Source organism: Sardina pilchardus, chromosome 19, assembly GCF_963854185.1.
Source record: "Sardina pilchardus chromosome 19, fSarPil1.1, whole genome shotgun sequence".
In the NCBI taxonomy this organism is placed as follows: Eukaryota; Metazoa; Chordata; class Actinopteri; order Clupeiformes; family Clupeidae; genus Sardina; species Sardina pilchardus.
This window is the reverse complement of record NC_085012.1, coordinates 5,201,443-5,213,923: the sequence shown is the minus strand read 5'-3', so window position 1 is coordinate 5,213,923 and position 12,481 is coordinate 5,201,443. Positions and strand designations below refer to the sequence as shown.

The 12,481-nt window shown below is 48.4% G+C and overlaps 1 protein-coding gene across 1 annotated transcript in view; it reads right to left on the bottom strand.

Annotated features, from left to right (window-relative positions):
• Window positions 1-4,745: 4,745 nt before the first annotated feature.
• Window positions 4,746-12,481, bottom strand: part of bcl2a (BCL2 apoptosis regulator a) — a 72,539-nt gene continuing 64,803 nt past the window's right edge. The window contains exon 2 of the mRNA XM_062521436.1: window positions 4,746-4,880. Within this exon, the coding sequence (XP_062377420.1) occupies window positions 4,746-4,880 (135 nt within the window). The remainder of the gene's footprint in view (window positions 4,881-12,481) is intronic.

The window sequence follows — 12,481 nt, the reverse complement described above, 5'->3', positions numbered from 1 at the left end:
TTGCAACCCTTAACAGACAGACACAGAGAATTCTTCACATCCGTGAGTGGAGAGTTGAAGTGTACCATAGTCTGTTGGACTTTGCCCATCTGTCCAGCGCCTTCTCCATATTCTCATCGTAACACACACTCTATATGTGAGACAAGAGTTCATCAGGTCCAAGAATATTGGACAAAAACTCCTCTGATTAGAATACACTGCTGCTCAGCGCAGCGTCCTGCTGTGTCCAGCTGTACTGGGAAGGACAGTGACGTGGCTAAAGCCCAGAGAGGTGACCAGTCGATCCTTGCGCACCTCTGCTGAATCTTCAGCAGGGAGCCTGAACAGCTCTCTCTCTCTCTCTCACACACACACACACACATCACCATGCAAACACTCTCACGCAAACAGGCACACACACATACACACACACACACACACACACATACACACACTCAATGGCAGTACTTGCTGGATCTTGCACAAATACAAGCCCACTCCCAGGCACTCTGACACAGAGGCAAACCTCCACACAGCACTCTACGGACTTGTGGCCGTTCATGTGTCTCAGCATGGGTGTCTAGCAAATATCCTGTTAGCCTAGCCCTGTACAAACGCATGCTAACAGAAGCCTCTCTTGTCTAAACCCCACACTATACAGACATACACAGTACAGTCTAATGGATACAACATGTAACACGTCACCAAAATCTGTTGTGACCCACATACAGTATGCTGTGTAAATTCTCCTCCTATAGTGCCGTGCATCATGTTTACCTCCTGGACAGAATCTCTGGCTGGGCATCTAGAGCAGCTTCAGAATTCGATTGCAATTATGCGTCAGTCCAGCCCTCTGTGGCGGACTATAGGTGTCCGAGGGCCGACTAGCCGCTAGCAGCCGCAAGGGTCAGTGACCCCCCAGGGCCTACTGGACACAGCAGAGGCGGACATTCTCCGTTCCAAAGAGTAAAAGTCCTGCCATATATTCTTTCTACTTGTGCACTTAACACAGGTGATATCACTAATTATCTGATCTACCTGGCAGCTAATTAGGATGAGCTTTTACTTTCTGAGCCTGGGATGTCCGCCTCTGGTACACAGCAACGCTGACATTCACTTCATAGCCAGCCGGGCTGTGTGGGCTGCGCTATTGTCACTGGACATTTCAAAAACACAGAAGCTGTAAGCAGAAGTCCCTTGAATAAAACGCATTAATGAATTACTTAAAAAAAACTCCAGGGACATTTACAGCTACATTACATTAGATTAGATTACATTACATTACATTACATTACAGTATTCTGTCTGTGTCAATGGCAGTGAGCAGCCCAGAGCCCATGATAGTAGCACGTAGCTTGGCCCAGCGGAGAGGGGTGGCAGTGGGGCAGTTGGCCCAGGGGAGAGGGGTGGCAGTGGGGCAGTTGGCCCAGTGGAGAGGGGGGGCAGTGGGGCTGTTGTGGCAGTGAGTATGCAAGGCCGCCCAACGCAAGTATGCTGAGATGCGGCAGTGAGAATGCAAAAAGCCTGTACAACACAAGCATGCTGAAATGATTCATTTGTGGACCATTTTTGTACAATCTCGCAACCCAACAGAGACTTCACTGTTTTTGTGAGCCTAGTATACAACCTGTTGTGCAGCGATACAAATAAAATAGTATAAACTAAATACAAGTGAGTGATAAATAAGCAAGCATATATCTACTTTTTTTTTTTTTTTCCTTTTTCTTTTTTCTTTGCTCTGATCAGCTTCTGTCAGCCACTGATCAACCAAACATTCATGAGGCAAGCCTTGACCACAGAGACACAGTGGGCTCCATTTTAGCAATCTGAAACACCTGGCCATGCCCCAGACCACACCTATTTCATTAACCGACACAACCATGGGTGCCGTGTTCAACGAAAGTGCTGCGCGTGGTGAAAAACAACAGCAAGCCTTGCGCTGCGCTCAACGTCGGGTCTACGATAGGACCCAATGTGTGTGTGTGTGTGTGTGTGTGAGCGTGAATGTCCAGCACTCTTATAAATAAATGAAAAGGTGAAACATTTCCACGGATCAAGACTAGAGTTCAACTCTTTGGGAGAATTTGTGATCCTGGGGACCAGCGGTTCTACAGTCGTCCGCTAATGAGCAGTCATCTGGGGAGGGCACATATATACTGTACACACACACACACACACACACACACACACACACACACACACACACACCTGGGGACCAGCAGTTCTACAGTCCTCCGGTAATGAGCAGTCATCTGGGGAGGGCACATACACACACACACACACACACACACACACACAAACACACACACACACACACACACACACACACACACACCTGGGGACCAGCAGTTCTACAGTCCTCCGGTAATGAGCAGTCATCTGAGGAGGGTCCGGCCAGATTGATGTGGACGTGATGGAAGTGGGGGCTCTTGAAAACACGTTGGTGATGACAAAACGACAAAGAGGGGCAGAGGCGATCGTGTGTGAAGCTTCCTGGGCACCGCAACCTTACAGAGGGACAGATGGGGGGGGGGGGGGGGGGGGGCTTATCCCATTTCCGCTCCTCGGAAGCAGACCCTCCCTGTGGTCTGATTTGTGTGTGTGTGTGGTGTGTGTGTGTGTGTGGTGTGTGTGTGTGTGTGTGTGTGGCTGGGGGTTGATCGATGCTTCCCTTACTCGCACAGTGGAAGCACTAGTGGATAGATTGGGTTTCTTTGCAGCCCAGCCCATCCCTCTTTTCTGCACTGTGTGTGTGTGTGTGTGTGTGTGTGTGTGTGTGTGTGTGTGTGTGTGTGTGTGTGTGTCTGTGTGTGTAAATGAGAGTGGAGAAAGCGAGAGGCAGAGCACCTGCCTAATATTCCCCTCACACACACCTGCGTGCCCTTTAAAGCATGCCAGACTATCACTGATAACCCCATCTTATTACACACACACACATTCACACCACACCAATAGCAACTCCTCTGGGTGGCATGTTTTCCCAAGCCTTTTCTGCAGCTCAACGCAGGTCATTAACAGATACTCTTGTTTGGCCTGTCCACTAAACACACGTCCAGCACCTGGCTGAAGGGGTCTTCTCGCTACAACAAAGAGCACACACTTTCTCTCTCTCACACACACACACACACACACACACACACACACACACACACACACACACACACAACCACTTGCATTATTTCCCTCCAATCTTGACTTTACATCGCTCAGCGCTGCACACTTACAGAGACTCCACTCCTGTGTGGTCATTTCTTATGGACGTCACACACACACACACACACACACACACACACACTCCACTCCCGTGTGGTCCTTTCATCATGGACGTTAGGTCTGGATCTCAATGCCAACAAAAGACTACACATTGACACCACCTCTTCAAATCACAAAAGCATCCAAATCTAAGGGAAAGTATAAACCATGACAACAGACGGAAAAAAACAAGCAAACAACTAGATACATTCAGGTGTGCTGGAAAGCCAAAGCCTCCGAAGACAATACACACACACACAACACACACACACACACACACACACACACACACACACACACACACACACACACACACATATACAGTATACATACTGTACACACACACACATGAACACACATATGTACATACATACAGTACATAGAAAAGGGAAGAAAACGGCTGTAAGTTTTAATGAAAGACGCTCAACATCTGACCCGGATACAAAAGAGATACTCTGTCTCCCCTCTCTTCACAACAACTTCTTTGCAAAGAGAAAACAAAGACATCAAGGAGCAATGAAGAAAAAAGAGAAATTGAGAAAGAAAAAGAGAGAAGATACATTGTTTTTTCAGGAGCAGCATGCAGAAATGACATATTGCATTAAACATGCATGTACAGAGAAAAAGAGCTATATACATTCACGCCGGACATTTTCCAACTTTATCTTTTCTCTACTTTTCATATATTTTTCTTAGTTTTCTTCTTTTCATGTGATTTTTTTTTTTTGCCATGTGTAACACCGTTATCACAGATTCATGCTTTGTAAAAAGGAGCTTTTTAAAAAAAAAAGCATTGGAAAATTGCCATGTAAAAAAAAAAATGCTGTCTATACGTGTCGAGCATGACTTCAGTCTTGGGTTCATTTCAGTTCAAAAAAGGTCCTTTAAACTGCACTCCGCACCATATATTCCACAACAGGTCAAAGTTAATCATTGTCCACTTGTGAGTGCTGTTTTGTTGTTTTGTCCTGCATTGTTTTGTAGGAAAGAGTCATAGGCCGTGTCATATGTGACTGCTCACATCTTAATTCAGCACACACACACACACACACACACACACACACACACACACACACACACACACACACACACACACACACACACACACACACACAAATGCGGTTGTGCATCAATGTGTTTGTTTCCCTTGTGCTTTAGCACAGCCGCTAACCTCAGCTTAGCTTTTCTTTAGCATCCCATTTCAGGGAATGCGCGTGTTCGTGAGACAGAACGTGGGACAGACAGACAGACAGACACACACGCCGAAGACGGCCACGGTGTCATGACAACACGAAGCTTGTTTGGGAGACGCCGCTCAGTGGCTCTCTACTCTGCCGAGGGGAAAGTCCCCAAGCCGTGGAGAACTTTTTGAAGAACTGAGCTGGCCTTTGAAGAGGTCACGAAAGAAGAGTGAAGTCAAGGATGAAACACAGAAGATGAAGAGTCAAGCCCTCGCCCCCCTCCTTCTCCTCCTCCTCCTCCTCCTCCTCCTCCTCCTCCTCCCTTGTCCATCATCACTTCTGGGTGAAGAGGGCTCCGATGGTGACACCGGCCGCGCCCAGGGCTGCCATTCCCAACACCGTCTTCAGGTACGGCCAAGATGGAGGCACCGCGTCACGAGGATGCTCGTACAACTCCACAAACGCATCCTACACACAGAGAGAGAGGGAGAGAGAGAGAGAGAGAAGGAGAGGGAGGGAGAGGGAGAGAGAGGGAGAGAAGGATAGGGAGAGAGGGAGAAGGAGGGGGAGGGAGAGAGAGCACAATGTTAGATTGGTGCAAAAAAATCATTTCTAAACAGACACAAAGACCAAATCTATTCATTTGGAGGTTGTAATGCTTTTGTGTATTGAGATCATTTCCACATTTTGGATAGCAATCAATCGAGCCCACACACCCACACACACACACACACACACACACACACACACACACACAAACACAAATACAAACACACACACACACACACACACACACACACACACACACACTGTTTAATACATCTGCACCATCTGGGCCGGCAATGGGTTTACACCAGCTCAACACAGGAGGATTCAAGTTTCATGCCAGAGAAGGAGGTTTATACCCACGCATACACACACACACACACACACACACACACACACACACACACACAGTTACACACACACAGACATCCCTAGACCATGGGCTTTCACAGAAAAGACGCTCCAGCAAGTGTAAGTGTCACTCCCACAAGACCATTCACCAGAGACTCAGCAGGAGTGCAGCACACACACACACACAGACACACACACAAGACCAAACACTTCAATGGTCTTTTCACACACACACACACACACACACACACACACACACACACACACACACACACAAACCCAAACACTTCAATGGTCTTCACATACACACACACACACACACACACACAGTCTACGTCTGTTGTATCCACTGAGAGTGAAACAGGAGCGACTGTCTGAATGTATAAAAAAGAGACCCCTTCTTTTGGGAAGGAGGGAGAGAGAGAGTGTATGAGAGAGAGAGCGAGAGATAGAGAGAGATAGACAGAGAGGGAGAGAGAGAGAGGGAGGAGAGGATGAAGCAGCACTGCCAAAGCCTCCTTAGTCCCCTCTCCTCCTACACACACTTAAGCCTCTCCTCAGTCTCCTCCAGCTCCTCCATCTGAGCCTCTGTAAACAGCCCTTACAACAAGCCTTTATCCAGCCCACAACTGTCACATTTACACACTCTCTCTCTCCACCTCTCTCTCACTCCCTCTCTTCCTCTCAATCACTCTTTCTCTCTCTCTCTCCACCTCTCTCTCACTCCCTCTCTTCCTCTCAATCACTTTCTTTCTCTCTCTCTCCACCTCTCTCTCACTCCCTCTCTTCCTCTCAATCACTCACTCTTTCTCTCTCTCCGCCTCTCTCTCACTCGCTCTATTCCTGTCAATCACTCATTCTTTCTCTCTCTCTCCGCCTCTCTCTCACTCCCTCTCTTCCTCTCAATCACTCACTCTTTCTCTCTCTCTCCTGCGTCTCTCCAGACATGGCTGCTTCTGGCACTTCTGTGTCTCAAGTCTCGTCTAAAGGCTCCTTGTCTCCATCCAAGTCTCGTTAGCATGGCTTTCACATGGGGTGCCGTCATGGCTACATGAAAACAACAACGTGTGTGTGTGTGTGTGTGTGTGTGTGTGTGTACTTCACGCAGTGCAGTTATCAGGTGAATAACACAGTTGGTGTAGCATACGTGATATATGAAAACAACAACGTGTGTGTGTGTGTACTTCACGTGTAGCATACGTGATATATGAAAACAACAACGCGTGTGTATGCACCTCACTCAGTACAGTAATCAGGTGAATAACACAGTTGGTGTAGCATACGTGATATATGAAAACAACAACGTGTGTGTGTGTACAGTACTTCACGCAGTACAGTTATCAGGTGAATAACACAGTTGGTGTAGCATATGTGATATATGAAAACAACAACGTGTGTGTACTTCATGCAGTACAGTTATCAAGTGGATAACCCAGTTGGTGTAGCGTGTGTGAGCTCTTCCAAACCAGACGTGTGTTTCCCCTCGCCGTACACTACGGTGAAGAGCGGGGGATTTCCCTCACAAAGGACCGTTCCTGTTCCAGTGTGTGTTCTGTTCTGGCGTGGTGGGGAGACAGTGTGTGTGTTCAGGTCTGATGCAACGATACGGCGAGGTGTTAAAGCTCCGACTCAGCCTTTTAGAGCGCTACACACACACACACATGGCCGCCAGGCTGCTGTAGGGCTTGACCGGGATTCTAGTTAAGGAAATGCAGGCTAATGCAAGTTATTAGGAGGTGTGTGTGTGTGTGTGTGTGTGTGTGTGTGTGTGTGTGTGTATGTGTGTGTGTGTGTGTGTGTGTGTGTGTGTGTGTGTGTAGGGTGGTGTCTTTTATGTTGTGCCCCAGAGGTTTTGATCCCAACCTGTGTGCCTGTGTATGTGTACAGTATGTGTATGTGTGTGTGCGTGTGTGTGTACGTCCACACAATTGGCTTTGTAAGCTAGTGAATTAAGGAATAATTGCAGCTGATTTGTTTACGTGAATGTGTAGATGCTATGCATATGCATATGCATATGTGTGTGTGTGTGTGTGTGTGTGTGTGTGTGTGTGTGTGTGTGTGTGTGTGTGTGTGTTGCTAATAGGCGCAGCATCTGGCGGTGTGCTGGTTGGTGTTGGTTTATCTGGCTTGGCACCAGTGCCAGGGCACACAGAGCCCAGTAGAACCCACAGGGCACACACACACACACACACACACACACACACACACACACACACACAGCACACACACACACACACACACACACACACACACACACACACACAGTACACAGCACACCAAACACACACACAGCACTGGGGCCAGAGGCACAGCCAGCACAGGACCCCAAAACATCCCACATGTTGGAATTACATTAGCACCTCCACCACCACCACTGCACCTCCCTACAGCCACAGAACAGAACAGGGAGGGGAGGGAGGGAGAGAGGGAGGGAAAGGAGGAGAGAGAGAGGGAGAGCAGAGAGAGAGAGAGAGGTGAAGAGAGAGGGAGAAAAGAGGACAGAGAGAGTATGCAGAGACAGAGCGCAGAGAGAGAGAAGGGTTGAGAGAGGGAGAGAGACAGAGAGAAGGGATGAGGAGAGAGAAAGAAGTAAAGAGAGAGAGAAAGGAGGAGAGAAAGAGAAAGGAGGAGAGAGAGAGAGAGAGAAGAAAAGAGAGAGAGAGCAGAGCTGAGCTTCCTACGCCCTGAGGATGTTCCGGAACACGCTGTGAGGAGGCAGAAGCAGAAGCAGAGCAGATCAAACCCAGCGTGAGTGGACCAGACACTGGAGAGGGGGATAGAGAGGGAGAGAGGGAGAGAGGGAGGGAGGGGAGAGGGAGAGAGAGAGAGAGAGGGAGAACGCAGAGGTAAAGGAAGAGAGGAAGGATGAATGGTGTGTAGGTGCACCGAAAACATCTCTCTCTCTTTCTCTCCTTCTTTCTCTCTCCTTCTCTCTTTCTCCTTTTCCCTCTCCCTCTCCCCCTCCCTCCCTCTCTCTCTCTCTCCCTCTCTCTTTCTCTCTTTCTCCTGTTCCTTCTCCCTCTCCCCCTCTCTCCCTCTGTCTCTCTCTTTCTCCCCCTCTCTCCCTCCCTCCCTCCCTCCCTCCCTCTCTCTCTCTCTCTCTCCCTGGTTCGAGCTCGGTTTGCACAGCTGAATGACATGGACCTACCCACCTCTTTTTTCTTTGGGCTGGAGAAAAGGAGATCCGAGAAGAAGCTGATCACGAACCTAACATTACCAGGGGGTAGACCTACTACTGATGCAAGGGAGATCCTTGCCTATGCTTCATCCTTCTATCAAGAACTTTTTACTGCAGAGCCTTGCGACCTGGACGCGAAGGACCAGCTCTTAGGAGAGGTCCCACGATTGTCAGAGGAGCAGCAGGCAGGACTGGAACAGCCATTGACACTGAGTGAACTGACTGATGCGGTCATGGGACAGTCCACAGGGAAGACACCTGGGCTAGATGGGCTCACAGCGGAGTTCTATAAGGCTTTTTGGGCTCTTCTTGGGCCTGATCTCCACGTGGTTCTCCTGGAGTCCATGGCCAGGAAGACTCTACCTGTAAGCTTTAGGAGAGCGGTGATTACACTGTTGCCTAAGAAAGGTGACCTAGCACACCTTAAGAACTGGCGGCCAGTGTCGCTTCTTGGGACAGATACTAAGATCTTCTCTAAGGCAATGACTAACCGTCTCAAGGTGGTGTTGGGCAAGGTCATTCACCCAGACCAGTCTTACTGCATCCCGGGGCGTTCGATTTTTGACACTCTTTTTCTTATGAGGGATATGCTCGACTTTATTAAAGTGGGGAACCTGAATGTGGGGTTCCTTTCCTTGGACCAAGAAAAGGCGTTCGACCGAGTAGACCATGACTATATTTTCAGAGCACTGGAGGCTTTTGGGTTTGGCCCGTTCTTCATATCATGTGTCAGGCTTCTGTACACGGACGTGTACAGTATGTTAAAGATCAATGGCACTCTCACAAGGCCTTTTTCTGTAAGTAGAGGCATCAGACAGGGTTGTAGCCTGTCGGGCCTACTGTACAGTATAGCCATAGAACCTCTGTTGATAAAGTTGAGGAAGAGTCTTCCGGGGCTCTCTATTCAGGGTTCTACAAACAGGATGGCAACAGCACAGCTCCTTGCTTATGCGGATGACATAACTCTTGTAATACGCTCACAGGAAGACATAAGGAGTGTGTTGGCCTGTCTGGACTTGTTTCAGAGGGGCTCCTCTGCTCGAGTGAACTGGGAGAAAAGCCTGTCCCTGCTGGTAGGACAGTGGCAGGGGGTGGCTGTGCCACGTTTGCCAATGCACTGTCAGTGGGGCAGGGATGGGCTCAAGATCCTGGGCATTTTCTTCGGCACGGAGCGGTATATCCAGAAGAACTGGGAAGGAGTGGCTGAGAAGGTGATGGGAAGATTGCAGAGGTGGGAGTGGATTCGACCACAACTGTCCTTTAGAGGACGAGTGCTAGTGGTCAACAATTTGGCTGCGTCTATGCTGTGGCACAGATTGACTGTTTTAAATCCTCCCACTGAGCTTGTTGCCTCCTTACAAAGGAGCTTTGTGAACTTCTTCTGGGGTGGGAACCATTGGCTTCCTCCTGGAGTCCTCTATCTACCTCTGGCTGAAGGGGGCCAGGGGTTGATTCACTTGGCCAGTAAGGTTAAAGCCATGAGATTGCAGTCCGCCCAAAAACTTCTATATGGGACTGATTTACCATGGGTGGAGTTTGGGCTGGCATTGCTGAGGGCCAGGACAGAAATGCAGTGGGATCGACAGCTGTTCCTGGTGCCACACACTGTCACTGCTCAGACAGAGCCGACGAGCTTCTATAGCTCAGTGTTTGACGCCTGGGGACACTTCACAGTGTCTCGTTCGGAGCATTATGGTCTCAATGAACCTTTGTTCCGTAATCCTTATTGGAAAGCGGAATGTGATGTTTCAAGTAACATTGTACCTCTTTTTGTTGGGGCAAAAATAACAACACTTGGCCATCTGCTGGACCTCCCTGATAAACGCTGGCGCACTGTCCGTGACCTGGTGGCCTCTTTGGGCTGTAGGTCAGAGAGGGTGATAGAGGGCATATTGAGAAGCCTAAAGGCAGGTCTTCCTGACTGTCTGTTGGGTTTCATCAATTATGTTCTTGACGAGGGGCCTTTTGAGGTTCCTTTTCCGGACCTTCGCATCAGCCCCAAGAGCCCTGGGTTTGTCTCTACGGGATCACTGCTTTCTTTTAAGGGGATGCTTGAGCTACATTTTACATCAGTGGACAGAAAAGTTTTGTATAATGCCATTGTGAAATCTGTTCATGCAAATGTACTCAAGGGAAGGGTGGACACAAAATGGAGGGGTCATGTTGGGGCAAATGAGGATCGTTTGCCATCATGGAGGGTACTGTACAAGCCCCCCATACCAAAAAGGTCTGGGGACCTTCAGTGGCGAGTACTTCATTGTGTCATGGCCACAAAGGTCTTTGTTGTCAAGTTAAGACAGGATCTCTCACCCTTATGTAGTGTCTGCAATGTACCTGACTCAGTGTTCCATGTTTTTTGTGATTGTTCGAAATTGTTGCCCCTGTTTCAGCTGTTGGGAGGAGTGTGCCAAAGGTTGGGGCTCACTTTTTCGAAAGAACTGTTTATCTTTGGGGTGCATTACAAAAAAAACAAAAAGGAACTGTACACCTTCACAAACTTCTTGCTTGGCCAAGCAAAACTGGCCATATGGAAAGGAAATCGGCTGGAGGAAGAAGGGCAGATTGTTAACCTTGTGGACATGTTTAAAGCTTTGGTGGAATCAAGGGTTAAGGTTGAATATGCTTTCTTTAAAGTTTCAGACAATATGATGCTTTTCTCACAGAAATGGTGCATTGACAAGGGTCTGATCTCCCTTGCGGATGGGACCCTGGCATTCATGTGGTAATATAAGGGGTTATGCTGCTGTGGTGGTGGTGGTGGGGGGGGGGGGGGGGGGGGGTTGGGTTTGGGTGACTGCTTTTGTAGGTTTTAAGGTGTTTTGGATCCATGGAATGATTCAATAAAAGGGGTTTTAAAAGTCAAAAAAAGTCTCTCTCTCTCTCTCTCTCTCTCTCTCTCCCCCTCTCTCTCCCTCTCCTCCCTCTCCCTCTCTCTCGTGTGTGTTTCAGCATCATCTCAGAGCCCCTGTAGCCCAGTGTGCTGATGCAATAGTCTTCCGCAAGCTGCTGGAGACTGAGACTGTTTGAACTGCACGCTCTCCTCTTTTCCTCTGTCGGTCTGTCTCTCTCTCTCTCTCTCCGTCTGTCTCTCTCTCTCTCTCTCTGTCTCTCTCTCTCTCTCCGTCTGTCTCTCTCTCTCTCTCTCTCTGTCTCTCTCTCTCTCTCTCTCTCTCTCTCTCTCTCTCTCTCTCTCTCTCTCTCTCTCTCTCGCTCGCTCGCTTTCTCCTCTGCAGTGCTCCAACAACAGGCAATACATCATCTGACAACACGTTTGGCTTTGTGTACCAGTAGCTGCGGCTTTGGTGTGAAATTGGTTGTCACACTCCAGTCAAGTGCATGTCAGGTGAGCTAGCAGTGGCTCTGAAACGCTGCAGAAACGCTGCAGGAACGCTGCAGAAACGCTGCTCGCAAATGAGTCGGGTCTCAGTGGTGGGACCAGCACAGTCATTTTATTTAGTAGACGCCACATTATGTTATAAACCTGTTATAACCAGTTAGAGAGATGAGCAAATTCTCAAAAGAGTAGGTTGAGTCACTTTAAAGTGAAAAGAAACCCAAGGAAGAGAAGAGAATGAAACTAGAAAAGCACTCCGAGAGAGCAGACGTCCGCCAAGCGCCTCTTAGATCCAGACAGTGATCCAGAAAATGTTGCTTCCCTTGGGTCATTTCAAACCTTTCCTAAAAAAAATTCATCGCACTTTTTAAATTATCTAGCTAAAAAACAGACAAACAAACAAAACCCCCGATGGAAACATAACCTCCTTGGCAGAGGTAACAACATATTAAGTTCAGTCACTTTTCTGTCTCGTACACAGTACAGTAGACATGTTGTCTCAGTGTGAAGACAAAAGAGGGGCTAAACAGTGACCTTCTCTGAGATCCCATAGTGTTCTGGACCCTCATAAACACACATGACGTGGTCATAAATACACAAAGAGTCACATTGTGCGGGATGACGCGTCATCCTACGTCCCCGTTCTGACGAAATGGAATG